This window comes from Urocampus carinirostris, chromosome 13 (genome assembly GCF_059441175.1).
Source record: "Urocampus carinirostris isolate Australia breed hairy pipefish chromosome 13, RoL_Ucar_1.0, whole genome shotgun sequence".
NCBI lineage: Eukaryota > Metazoa > Chordata > Actinopteri > Syngnathiformes > Syngnathidae > Urocampus > Urocampus carinirostris.
The window spans coordinates 2,345,337-2,360,267 of record NC_142361.1 but is presented as its reverse complement, the minus strand read 5'-3'; the positions used below and the strand labels follow the sequence as shown (position 1 = coordinate 2,360,267).

The 14,931-nt window shown below is 37.9% G+C and overlaps 1 protein-coding gene across 2 annotated transcripts in view; it reads right to left on the bottom strand.

Moving 5' to 3' along the window:
• The window catches only part of slc8a1b (solute carrier family 8 member 1b), a 213,727-nt gene that overhangs the window by 12,918 nt on the left and 185,878 nt on the right, over window positions 1-14,931 (bottom strand). For both annotated transcript variants that reach the window (XM_088351428.1, XM_088351429.1), the window contains exons 8-9: window positions 4,603-4,788; window positions 3,555-3,644 (exon numbers count right to left, since the gene is read on the bottom strand). In XM_088351428.1, coding sequence (XP_088207554.1) covers window positions 3,555-3,644; window positions 4,603-4,788 — 276 coding nt within the window. The remainder of the gene's footprint in view (window positions 1-3,554; window positions 3,645-4,602; window positions 4,789-14,931) is intronic.

Sequence of the window (14,931 nt, the reverse complement as noted above, 5' to 3'; positions counted from 1 at the left end):
GACATGATAGGCCAGTCCATCCCTTTGACCCTTAGCCTCTTTAGAAAAGTTTTGGTCATCTTAGAAGTGTTCTTGGGTCATTGTCAGGGTGGATGTGATTTTTTTCTGTTTAGTGTAGCACTCCCATATTAAGTAGAATTTCAGGGGGGTGTATGTAACGGGTGTAATAATAACTTTTGTTTCATTGAAATTCCTGCTGAAATATGTGCATAGTTTTTGGTAAGTGTCCTGCAAGGATGAGTCCAACAGTGCCACCTGCTGGTATGGGGTGGGGTTTGGTTTTGGCTTCTGACATGTGACCGGGAGGCGGGGTTTGTTGGCAGTTTTCAGAGGGAACTGCTACTGGTAAGACACATCTCTCAACATACACAGTAATGTGATTGATGTTGTCAAGCTGTTTAGATTTATTTTCGTTTTGTTTCTGTTTTACTAAAATATTAATTCCCCTTGTAGAGATCAAAGCCAGCAGAAAAGCTAATGTTGTGACTCATTCATTTGCAGGTAAATTGTACCAGTTTTTTTACTCATTATTGTTTTTATTTCCATTTTCTCATATACTTTAAAAAGGATGATGTTGGTTAAAATTCGGACTAAAGAAAAATATGTTAAATTCATTGTAAACGTTAAAAATCCACTATACGATCTCTTGTTAAAAGTATCTTGTTAAAATGGATGTAAAAATGTATTGTGATATTCTAAAATGTATTTTATGTAAATTGAAAAGAAAGCTCTTTGATATGCTTTGTTGGGCGGTTTTCAGAGGGAACTGCTACTGAGATAATAGAGATCAAAGCCAGCAGAAAAGCTAATGTTGTGACTCATTCATTTGCAGAAACTGTAATAATAAAAACCTCATCATCCAGTCCAGCGTGAATGTGGATCTTTGGTGGGACAAGTACACCGCGGTTACATTGGTGCCATGACCCGTGACTTTTATCAAGCTCTCCGCACCGAGGACTGTCCTACCTGCCACATCGTTTCATGAAGCCATCAGCTCACAGTATTTAAAATTTTGGTTGCATGAACGTTATCGTTAATCTCATTACCGTGCAGTGTCACAGTGATGCAGATAACTAAGTGTGCTATACGGTGACGTGTTACGCAGGCTGCTGATTTATTTTGTGATTTTGACTTATTTACATCTTTGAAACACAATTAATCAGAGCACGAGTGACATTTCTGAGGGTGTAGCTGATCAGATGACAAATATTATTCAGGAGATAGGACATAAATTGGCTGATAGCATTTTCTCACGTATACAGTCGCACAATATAGTAGCTCCTAGCGCTGCTGCCACACAAGATGTAGCAAACATATTGAGTCAGCCTAGTCATGTGTCAAATGAGTCACAGGTTCAGGTGGTTACACAGAGAAAGGTTAAAGAACCACCATCATTTATTGGGGATGGCTCAGACTTAATAAAAGTACATGAGTGGGAAGATCTAATGAGGACATTTATTAAGAAGAGTTGGTTAAAATTCAGACTAAAGAAAAATATGTTGAATTCATTGTAAACGTTAAAAATCCACTATACGATCTCTTGTTAAAAGTATCTTGTTAAAATGGATGTAAAAATGTATTGTGATATTCTAAAATGTATTTTATGTAAATTGAAAAAAAATGCTCTTTGATATGCTTTGTTATTTTCGTTTTGTTTGTTTTACTAAAATATTAATTCCCCTTGTAGAGATCAAAGCCAGCAGAAGAGCTAATGTTGTGACTCATTCATTTGCAGGTAAATTGTACCCGTTTTTATACTCATTATTGTTTTTATTTCTATTTTCTCATATACATTAAAAAGGATGATGTTGGTTAAAATTCAGACCAAAGAAAAATATGTTGAATTCATTGTAAACGTTAAAAATCCACTATACGAACTCTTGTTAAAAGTATCTTGTTAAAATGGATGTAAAAAGCGTGAATGTGGATCTTTGGTGGGACAAGTACACCGCGGTTACAATTAGACGTCAGGTAAAATTTTGTCATTGAAGAGGGCCGCGTTTTCCTCATGTTGAACATTCAACAGATTCTTCTTTTGCATTAATCTCCTGTCTCGCCTATCATGCTTCGTGGATGTGACTTGTTTGCTGTGTCATTGCCTTTTATGACTAGTGTATTTATGGTTCAATATTTTTCAAGAGCACACATGTTTAAAAAATATAGCTTCTTGATTTTGTTCTAAAATTCGATGTGTTTGAAATGGACAAAATTGTCTTACAGGGCATGCCCTCAACCCACCTAACCGGTTCAACCACCAAATTATTTTGGGGAAACAATGAAACTTTCTAAAAATTGTGGGTTTATAACAAAAATAATTCCTGCTAACATATATCAAAGTTTTTACACCTTTGTCATGGCCAAATTCTAGCACTTTTTAAGCACTTTCAAAGACATCCCCACCCCCTCAATTTTTCCAGGATCTTCAAAGGAAGAAATGCAGCGCAGATCAAAAGAATGTTTTATTTATTTGGTTAACATTGATGACTAAAACGCTATCTTGCTGCTATCACATACAGTGTTTTGAGCTATTTTAAGCTGTTTCTACCTATGATTTACCATCTTTTTGTGTCATTGGGCTACTATAAACCTACATGAATTCTGTTATTCTGCTTCATCAATGCACACGCAGCTTGGCTACGTCGCACTAGTTTACAAACACAGAAAACACTAAATAGGTGTTGGGTAATAATTGGGTTCAATATGAGAAAACGAAAAAAGGAAGAAAGTAATGTTTGAATAAAAAGCAGAAAAATTAGCCAAATTTTGACTTATTTTATCTTAGAGACTGCTGATCTTTAGCTTTTTCTTTTACTTATTTTAATTCATATATTTTTTTTACGTGTCATTCAAAATGTTTTCTAAATTGGTTAAAATAGATCGTAAAATTATTTATTTGTATTCCATCATTTATAGCGCTGAAGAGTGATAAATATTTTTTTTATATTTTATTGTTTTGCATTTTCAGGGATTTTGTGTTGTTGTGCAACTTTAAATCTCTTCAGTGTGTAAAAAGCTAACATTGTATTTGACATATTTCTTGGTTGATATGTGAATATTTTAATTTATATTTAATGTGTTTTTGAGGGTTCCCCTTAAAACATATGAAATTACTAATTACTAAATATTTTGGTGCATACTTTTTTCTTTATTATTGATCATTAAAAAAAACTAAAAATCTGAGTAGCTTTTTGGAAGCCGAAAGAGCCGGCCGGATCTTCTCAGTAAGAGAACCCAAAAGAGACGGTTTTCAAAATAGAGCTTTCCTCTTGAGTGCGACCAGTAGGGGGCGCTGACGCTTCATATGACAAAGCCATAATAATGAGCCACCAGAGCAGGAGTGTCGCCATCATTTTCACTCACTTTTGTTTATTCTACATTTAATGCTCATAGTAAGACTGCCAAGAAACATGGCAATGGCAGCAATTTAAAGCATTTTCAAGCACTTCACCCAAAATTCAAGCATGTTCAAAACCTTGAATACAAAACATTAAAATTCAAGCATTGATAAGGATTTCAAGCACCCGTACGAACCTTGAATCTTAGTGTTTGCTTACCTGGTACTGACGTTCCCAATGCAACAAACACAACGGCTGTGACGGAGTCCTTCAGTCCTACGGTGCAGCCAAAGTGAGACGCCAAGTCGCCTGTAGTAACAACCCATTCAGATGGAAACAGAACACTTGTAAACACATCCGAGCATACAACTTAAAGTGTAATACAGTGGTACCTCTACTTCCAAATGTCTCTACATACGAAAGTTCAGGTTACATGAACAGGAAATTATTGCCTCTGGTTCCAAAGACGTTTCAGTATACAAAGTAAAAAATATAGTTCAGTACGTTCTGCCATTCACAGCTCCCAGAGTTAAACCTGGCAACCCACGCGTATGCGTGAATCCCGGCATGCTCTTCGTGTTTCCCTTCCAAGCATGCTCTTTGTGTCCCCTTGTTGCTTTCTTAACAGTCTACTTTATGGTCCCGCTACAAAGAGCTATTATTCACAATGGACTCAAAGAAAGAAAGACAAAAGTGGACAAGAAGAAAAGAAGAGAAAGAGACTTTTTCTGGCCATTGAAACGAAGCAAGAGATAATGGAAAGGTATGAAAACATACACACAGAGTTCAGAGATGACAAGGAGGATGACATAGCCATTATTTCATCAGCCTTAAATGAAGACATTTTGCCAAAATTCCACGAAGTCCCAAAATTTGTGGAAATGAATCACCCAGAAAAAGTCGGTTTATCACTCATTATGACATGACATTTGCGACAGTCTAAAGCCGGCAAGCAGAACTCATTGGATCAGTTTTTTAAGAAACGCGATGCAAAACATTATTTACTTAATTCTTTGTTTTCTTTTTTTACATTACATGCCTCTCGTTTTATGTTTATTGTGCAGCAATCTAATTTTAACATGTCTGTTTCATTTTCAGATGCTCTTTTATGATTTGTCAAAAAAAAAAATACTTTTGAGGGGCGGATTGGAACAGATAAGCGCATTTAATTTCAAAATGCCTATCTAGTTTTCAGGTTACGGAGCTACTCCCAGGACAAATTAAATTTGGAAGTCGAGGTACCACTGTACTTATCGGAAAGTCGTACCAATAAAGGCTGTAAGTAACCCGATCATGCAGATGGACACAACAAAGCAAGCCCAGCCATTCCAGTAATCTGTGGGCGGCACGAAGGCGAACAGGACCTTCCAGAAGACGGTTAGGAAGTGCATGACGTAGTCGAAGCACGATGGCAGCTTCTCCTCGCCACATTCTTCGTCGTCGTCGTCTTCGCCTGAGCCGGACCATAAAATTGTGCAGCAAAGATAAGAGACAAATTTTTTTTTAATTGTGTTAACACACAAGAACTAAAAACACAATAAATGAAAAGACAACTATAATAGCAAACACACTCTAAAACAAAATTAAATTATTCATAATAAAATCCTTTTTAGGCAGCACGGCGGCGCAGTGGTTAGCGCATGTGCTGCACAGTTCATGTCATGGGAACCTCCTGCGTGGGTTCAAATCCAGCTCCAGACTTCCTGTGCGGAGTTTGTATGTTCTCCCCGTGCTTGCGGGGGTTTCCTCCGGGCACTCCGGTTTCCTCCCACATTCCAAAAACATGCATTTCAGGTGAATTGGCCGGTCCAAATTGTCCCTAGGTGTGAATGAGCGAGTGAGTTGTCTGTCCCCGTGTGCCCTGCGATTGGCTGGCAACCAGTTCAGGGTGTCCCCTGCCCACTGCCCGGAGATGGCTGGGATGGGCTCCAGCACCCCCCCCCCCCCCCCCCCGCGACCCTAATGAGGATAAGCGGTACAGCTGATGAGATGAGATGAGAAAATCCTTTTTAAAGTATGGTACCATATTTTTTGGACTTTAAGGCGCACCCAAAAACCTCAAATCAGCCAGAATTTTAAACATATGCCTTATAATCCGGTGCACCGTGTGTTGAGAAACATTGGAAATCCATACCGGTATATTATCATGTTTGTGCGATATTTTTAGCTGACCACAATTGCATAACAATGGTGACGATGGGAATAAAACCAGAATAACAATGGTAAGAGCGCCAAATCCTAGCCACCAGGTAATTTCGAGCATAGGTGATGTATGAAAAGGCATTAGGTCTTATCTCGTTATCACACTATTTTTAGTCACAATACTAGATACAAGCAGAAAGTGATTACAAATCTATATATAACTTTATTTTATTTTTTCCTATCTCAAAAATAAACACTGTAAGTGACAAACGTTGAATACGTGCAGCCATGCATTTATTTAAATCAGGAGTCTCAAACTTATTTTAGTTGGGGGCCGCTGAAGCTAGGATCCGGGTGAGGTTGGGTCAAATGGGGTTTTCTACAAAAACAGTGCTGATAAAAACATTTTGCTGTTTTTAAATGGACAGTGTTTTATATTTGTCCACTAGATGTAAGATGTAATGTGTAGTGCAACTAAAAATGACTCAAAGGAAGACTAATAACTACGGAGACTGAGAGTGAGCAAAGAGCACCCCTTTTCTTCACATTTCTACCTAGCCATTCTCAAAGACGGACAAAAAGAAGGGAAATTAAAAGAATTAAAAATAGGGAAGAAGCGAAGGAGGTAATAAAGGAAAGTGGAAATAAAAAGAAAAGAAGGGAAAAATAAAACATTAAAGGGGAAATAGAGAAGAAGAAAGACGGAAAGAAAGAAAAGAATAAAGAGAAATAAGACAAAAAAGCAATTCTAATTTTTTTTTCACTTTCCTCTTCTTTTTTTATTTTCCTTTTTTCTTGAGTTTTACTTTTTGTCTTAATTCTTTTTTTTCATTTAACATTTTTCTTCTTTTATCGTCCTTTTTACCTTTTCTTTATTATTTATTTTTTCTTATATTTTTTTTCTTTTCTTATTTCTCTCCTTTTCAAAAGTATAACATGGTTTTTGGTCACTTTGAGTCCCTGTATTTTGTCTTCTTCTGTTGTACTTTTAGTGCTTTGGTGACACAACATAGTGTTTTATGAGGACCAAATCACTTTCTACAATGCGTTTCTCTTCATTCAGTTCAGAATCTCGTGCGCTTCGTAAAGACTTTGCAAGTCGGAGATAGAATAGTGTATTTCAACAATTCCCTACCTTTTCTGTACCATTGACCGGGTTAATATCTGACAATTTTCTCATTACCGATCCAAAAATTGTATCAACAATGTGGTAATGTGAGTAAAAAAAAAAGTTTGTTAATGGCATAAAACCTAATGCATACTCATGTGTCATCTGTGGATATGATCCGCAGTGATCCGGGTTTGATTCCCGTTGCATCCAAATTTTGCAATTGTGATCAGCGTTTTATTGACTCATCAATTCACAAATAAGGTACTAGTTTATGTTTAGTGCAATTGTAGCTTTTACTGTAGTTTTAATTCTATACTATACACTATGTGATAGCCATGCAAGACAGACGTTAAATCGGTAGACTTATCTTTTATTACCAAGGTCAAGCAGATCAAACATGTTTAATAATCTCGACTTAAAGACAGACAAAAATGGAATCAGATATAAGTTAGACCTTTTAAAAAGTAAATAAAAAATGTATTTCAAATGAAGACATTTTAAGAGCATAGAATAACTCAGATTCGGACATAAATTTTTGTCCACGCTCCCTAGAATTTTGAATGAGTATGTGACAGTAAGTGACAGCTCAGAGACCGATTGTCCTAATTTCCACAGAAAACCAAATTCGGGGTCAGGTCTCCTTGGAAAATGGAACTGTTGATTGACAGTTTTGGGGGAAAGCCCTTGGAACTGTTAGTTCTTTCTCTTATGTTGCTAGATTGTCACCCAATCAATTTAAAGTACTTTACAAATTCATTAAAGTACACCAACTGTCACAATCACATGTATTGGGAAGCAGATCAAACATGTTTAATAATCTTGACTTAAAGACAGACAAAGAACTCTATGGAATATTTGCACAAATAGTAGACGACACGTATGACAGTAGCTGTATTGTATCTGAACTTAAACATTTTGGTTGAGACCTAAATTGTTTGATAACTGACATCCGTTTTTTTCTTAGATCAGAGTCCCTACACTTTTCTCATGGCTAAATTCAAGCACTTTTCAAGCACTTTCAAAGCCAATTTCTCCTATACCATTAAAAGAGGAAATCAGGTGTAAATCAATTCGTAGCCCCATGGTTTGAGGTGACTGAGTGCTGCCTGTCGGAAAAATAACTTAAAAATTTGATATGTCCTAAACCAGGGGTGTCACACTCATTTTTGCTTCGGAGGCACATGGTAGAATTAGTAATTTAGAGAAAGGAGCTGAAAAGGGGGAGAAAGAGAAACAAAGAATGATAAAAAAAGAAAAGACAAAAGAAAGAGAGAACAGGAAAAAGTGAGAGAGAGGGTGAGAGAAAGAGAGAACAGAGAAACAAAGAACAGCTCTAGTGAGAGAAAGAGAAAACAGAGAGGAAACAAGAGAGAAAGAGAGAAAAAGAGAGGGAGAGAAAAGTACAGTGGCTTGCGAAACTATTTGGCCCCCTTGAACTTTGTGACCTTTTGCCACATTTTAGATTCAAACATAAAGACATAAAACTGTAATTTCTTGTGAAGCATCAACGATTAGTGGGACACAATCATCAAGTGGAGCTTGGACGCAAAACTTGATTTAGCACTGCTATTTAGAAGGAGTTGAGCTGCTGCTAAAATGTGTACGACGCACACACACAGAGAAAACAAAAAGCACATAAGTGTGTTGATTATAAGGTTAAGGCCGTCCACTTGGAAGCGGCAAAACAGAGAGCAATTTGCTTGGCTACATAATGTTCAAAAAGTGGACTTTTAAGTACAAGCAGAGTTTATGAAACATATCATTATTATTATGTTACGCTTGACATTTGACATTTATTTGGTTGGTTGGTTGGATCGCTTAAAGACTAGGGTCGTAGAGGCATCATTTCCTGTGGTGCGTGTTGGGCAAGTACAGCCTAGTGGTGCCCACCCCTCTCCAGGCCAACATATGTTCCCACCCAAATTGCAATGTTATTAGATTGTACGAATCTGAAAAGTTTATTCTGCTAGTTTCTTGACAGTTTTTTAATATTGTGCAGCTGCAAAGGAGAGCGCATTGGAGGCCAGTTTGTTCGTTATTTTGACCATCATTCCTAACTAGTGTTTGTTATTTTAACTACTTTGCACTGTTTACATCATTAACATGATTGGAGAATGATACTGTTTTTTGATTTACACAGCCATTTACCCAGAAGTGCTGAGTCTAATCACATTGTATACAATGTTTCACAATCTTGTTATAAATTACAATAATATTAATTGGGGATATCTGCTTTTGCAACTTAGGAGATTTAATAAAAATAAAGGATTCAGCGGAGGGCCTTCAGAACATATTTGGAATTTGTCATTGTGAGGGGTTTCTACAGTCATCTCCTGTTCTACTTATATTTAAAAATCATTGTTGTTTTCGCTAATGGGATATTCTGTCTCATTTCCGAGACGGCTTGGCAGTTTTAAATTTGAATCACCAATACCAACTGCATTTGTATGATAGCAGCCCTGCATTGTGTGTATCTGCGCGTGTGTGTGTGTGCGCTTTTAACTGACATATGTTGACATGTTCATGTTAATATTAATATGACACGCCACTCCTGTCAGATATTGAGGCCTCACACACCAACAAACACACATGATCCCCAGATACATTTGAAAGATACCCATTAATACGTTTTTTTATTTTGTAAACAAAGAAGCTATTCTTCAGCAAGAGCACTCAATCAACTAATCATACCCGAAAAGTGATGACTCATGTAAAAGAATTTGGGGGCAAATCTAGAGTAACTTAATACAGACGATCCCCTACGACTATTCAACTTACGAAAAACAGTAGATACGAACATTTTTTTCGGGATATCGAAAGATATCCAGACATTGCTGTTTTGTATTGTGAGCACTTTTTTCCGAGTAGAGAACAATACTGTATTGCTTCTTTCCGCCGCGTGGCGCTGTGAGAGTTCACCCAGCATCAACCCCGAAGAAGAAATCCAGCTTCAACTTCCTAGTTCGTGTGTAAACATACTACGTGTACTGTATCTCTTTGACGTTTTATACTTTAATATCTCGTGCATCCATTCACTATGGGTGGTGGAGAATGTAAAGAAGAGGCGAGCCGTTTGTTTTGAAATAAAAGTGGGATAAGAAAGATTGATGTGGTTAAGAAAATGGTTGGATGGCTTTTTTCCGCCCACTTTCTACAACGGAGGAGGAAGTAGCCAAATTCTTGAGGCCCATCTTTATTTATTTATATTATTTTCTTAAATGTTTTTTTTTAGTACAAAACAATAGAGGTTACTTGTACAAGCCTTAAACATAACCTTAAACATACATACAAACATTCCATACAAAATACAGCACTGAAGCAACTTACGAGCAAATTCAACTTACGAACGATGGTCTCTTTCATAAGTAGGACAGCGCCTGTAATATTTTGCATACATATTTAATAGGTTGCCCTGTCCTCCCAAAAGGCTTGTTACCGTGCAGTCTCTCTGATTGTAAACGTGTCGATGCTTCCTTTGTGTTAAAAATGGCTGACGACCCTTCATTTTACCGTAAGGACATTGCTTGAAAATCTTGCAAAAAGACTACGTAGATATTCTAGTTATGCTAAAAATGTAATGTAATGTGGATTAATTACGATGTAATAACTGTCGCCTTCAGTTTGTAGACTTTAGATCCGCTTTCAACAGCGTCATTACAGGCAAGCTGGTGTTGAATTTCCATGCAGTGGGTCTGCCTGCTTAATTGTGCAAGTGGATCAGAGACGTTCTCATCAACAGGCCTCAGGAGGTGAGAACAGGAAAGACTACTTCATCCCCTCAGGTCCTCAGCACAGGCACGCCACAGAGGTGTGTTCTCAGCCCAGCCGTTTTCACTGTTTACTCAGGATTGTTGCCATTGATCCCACTAATACAATCGTGAAATTTGCAATTTCTGAAATTACGTTGCAGTGGCAGGTCTCATCTTTGGTAACAATGGCACCCAATACAAAGGAAATACACCAGCACAGTGGTGCTCAGCAAGAAACCAGGTGCTAAACACTGACAGAGGAAGCAATTGTGGACTTTAGGATGTCAAGAAAGATGACACTCCCCCCTTCTAGATGGAAAAGTGGTTGAGGGTGTGGACAACATCAGGTGTCTGGGCCTTCACATTGCATCAGACCTCAACTGGTCAACAAACACTTGGTGCCTGGTGAAAAAGACTCAGCAAAGGAGTTTCTTCCTCCACAGAATTTGGCGGGCTGGTCTGCAGCCCTTGGCTGCTCAACAACTTCTACAGATCAACATTTGAGAGCATCCTCTGCATCAACTTGACCGTGTGATATTGTGGATGCATGTTGCAGGAGAGGACAACTGGCATGGGTGGTCAGGACTGCACAGGGCATTGTGGGCCGCCCTTTATCTGTATTGGAATCCATATAACCGGGCCGAGTCAAGGGAAGAACAAAATCTATTGCCATGGAACCTAGCCATAGACTGTACCGCTTCCATCAGGAAAGCGGTCCATGAACATCCACTCCACCACAAACGGACTGGGGTACAACCTTTTCCCAGAGTTTTCAAGTCCATCATGCTACATTCCGTTTTGTATATGCATATTTGATTTGATATATTGTGTATCCTTGTTTTCAATTTCTATAAACATGGTACACGGGGTATGCAAAGAAAATTTCATTTGAATATCGAAAGCAGCAGCCACACCCAAGGCATATTCACAAGAAGACACCTAACAGTCATGTTACGTGATCGGTATATTTTGAAATGGTCATCATATCTTAAGTCACAAGAGTCAAAGCTTTCCAATGATATGTGGCATAACATATTTCAGTGACTGGTGCCATTGTGACGACACGACTTTGTTTACCAACAGTCTGATGGCCCACCGGCGGGCAGGTGGAACGTTGAGGGGTTAACGTGTTAAAGCTTGGAATGTTGCCACTGTGTTAAATTCTGTGCACATTAGATGACTTGACTGACATTTGAATTGAGAAATGTACTTGAATAACCGAAAGTCATTACTTTTGCCAAAGTTAACCCTCAACTTGCATTTTTTACAGGGAAACATTTTTGATCTCAATTTTCTTGTACATCTCAAGTCAAAGTTGAGTGAACTTAATCATACTACTCTCTATGGCTGCGCGATTAACCAAAATTGAATCGATATCAGGATGTGACGTAGTGCGATAGTGTAATCACAAAACACTGTGTTTTTTAAGGATTTATAGTTCCAGTTTGTTATTTGAGTGGTGGAGTGTTTGGCCAACAAGAATTCTCATATATCAGGGTTTAACAGCGTCGACCAATCAGAAGCAGGTTTTAAAGGCACCAGCCAATAAAGGCAGGGCAAAGTTTGTAAGACTTGTGTGCACGACTTTGATAGGCTGATGTAGGCGCCTAGTCAAGTAGCCGGGCGCACAACTGACCACCAAAACAAACACGACAGCTTGTTACTTTAGCTGCCCATTACATTGAAAATAAAATGATCAACTAAATCAGACTTCCAAAAGAGGGCAAAGAAAAGCTGATCACAAGCGGGGGGCTCCCTGGAATTGTATCGTGCATTGGAATTGACTGAGGCTGCGTCAGAAGGAAAAGCTAACAGCTGGGCTAACAACTCTTAAGCCACCACTGATTTCACTATGTTTAAGTTCTTCCCAAAAACGAAAAAAGAAATGCACTTTTCTTTTAAAATCCAAATTGCAATACAGGTCAGAAAAATCGCAATTTCGTTGTTTCCCAAAATTGTGCAGACCAATTACTCTGCTTTTTGAACTAAAAATGCCAAAGCATTAGAATTGCCCAATTCTCACACCTTTGTGATAGCTCAATGGTGGGGAAGAAGGGCTAAGGGAAGGTCCCACCAAGAGGTGGAAAGGCATTGTTTTACCAACCAAATGTTCAGGGAAGTCTGCTCTGTCCTAGCTTGTCAAGATATACTGAGCTCCTCCTCTTTTTACCAGAATTTCCTTGAAACTAAGCTGCAAGACCAAAGCCCAAAAATGCTCCCACTACGCTCCAAGGCCCTGCCCAAATATGCTCTCACGCAGTCTGTGCATATTTAGATCCTTTGTGGTTTGGGGTTCAATGAGAAAGTCCTGAATCTCCTTTAAAGTTTTTTTTACTATTTAAGGTGGATGCCAGGTAAACAGTTTTCACAGAAAATGAACAAACATCTACAACTGACTCTAACATGATTCAAGCGACAAATAACATATCTTATACAACTAAGTGCTTTTCAAAGCTCTCCAAACAAAGTAGGAGGACTACGGTCTGTTACCTAGAGATTGATTCCAAAGAAGAATTTTAAATAAACATTCTGTCCCTCTCCTTAACAGAACAGTGAACTTTGAGATGTTATGGTTCTTGTCTGTTTAATATTGAAAAACTGCACATGTTGCTAATGTTTTTTTTAATTTCGGTCTGAAAGAAATGGAGCTTTGTTAGCTTTAGACAGTTAAACATCATTGATGTCCATTCCCTATAATGGGTGAATTCAATCGGATCATCTGCTTTTGTTTAAGAAAAAGCAAAATAATTCTGATTGACGATGTTTTTTAATTGTAGGTAGAGGTTTGTGGCAAAGGGGTGGCTGTATTCAGAGAGGAGAAGGTAGCATCTCACTAACATGCTGAGTCTTTTTTTGCCTTCAGTCTTAGAAGTCAGTTTGAGCTTTTTGTTTGTCATAGTAAAAAGCTCATCCGAGACCTCCATACATTTGGCTAGTTTGCTTCTAACAGTACGTGATGCTCACATTCCCAATCGAGCTTACATTGGGACAGCAACAGCTGAGTGGAAAAAACCCGCACAGGAAGTTCTTCAAATGCTCCCCTGTGAAGCCAGTCATGCAATGAGGTCTTCAGACTGTCATTTGCTGAATGATATTGATAACAAGATTTTTCCTCCCCATCTGATAAAACTTTCAAAAAACTGTAGTAGTGACCTGATAAGTTAATTCTGTTTTCAATATTCAACACCTGCAAAGGAGATTGTAAAATATGACATTTTGTTATTTTGACTATTATTGTTACTCTCAGCCAATCATGTTGCTGTTCCTTGATTCCCACACCATTTAAGGCGAATCTGCTTTTGTAACCTTGGGGATTTAATACAAAAAAAGGGGTTTAGAGAAGGGCAGTTTGAACAGGTTGGAATCTTTCATCTGAATTTGTGGCTTTGTTCTCCTTGCAAGTTCAAAATTGATCAATGTCTTCTCTCCTTATTGTGAGCGTCTACTTAACTTTAAATTTATCCAAAATAACCATGAGCCAATCTTTATAGAAGTATTAAATTAGTCTATTCCAATTAATTGATAGATTTTTAAAAATAATTTATTGACCAAGAAATTTGCTATGAGTGCATCAAAAAGATTATTTACCCGACAAGAAATAAATATCAGCTGATAACACACACTCCAACATGATAATATACCACCATATTTTTTCATAGCTGGGCCTGGGGTGCGACTTATACTCCAGTGAGATTCATATGTGAATATATTAACACATTATTATATCAAGTTTTTATTTTTTATTACCGGTACATCATTACACATGTTATTTCCACACAAAACAGCAGGAGGGCACTTTAGGCCTGTGGTGATAATTTCAACCTTGACCGCAACGTAGAAGTGGAAGGAGTAAGTGGAGCAACTGTGTGTACAGCAAAGTACGAAGTTCATTGTGCAGGGAATCGTGGTTCTTTAGTGTGCATATGACAATAAACATTTTGAATTGAATTAAATTTAAAAACAGACTCATCACAAAAACATCAAGATCAGTCTAAAACAAGATACTGGGAAAGTATCCCAGTAACAATTCACCAAAGTCGTCTTGCAGCCCTCACATTCAATAATAATACACAACTATGGTCCTCTTACATTCGTGAGTGTAGTAATTCCAACCGTGTAAAATATTTACACACTCCAAAATACGCAATAATGCCAACAAATGAAAGAAAAAATCCGCTGAGAAGCATCTGAATCGATGGACGTTGCTTGTTGCTAGCTGTCTGTTTAGCCCCATGATTCCTGTTTACAAATACAGACTACTTTAGTAAAAAATGTTTTCTCCAGGCCAGGTAGGGGTGTCAAACCATCCTGGACTGCGTGTTTAAATCCCCTGCCCTAGACTGTAAACCTGTCGGGGTCTCACAAAATTGTATGAGAAAGACTGGACTTATATATGTTTTTCCTTCTTAACCCTTGGATGCAACACCTACCAGTATATACACACGTCCATGAGTGGGTTTGAAAAATAGTTGGGGAAAAAAATAACAATACTAATGGCATCATGTCATAAACATGCCTTTTGGGGAATACCGAGAATGACAATAGTACAACTTTTTTTAGTTTTTAAATAACAACCGACGATCATTTTTGACCC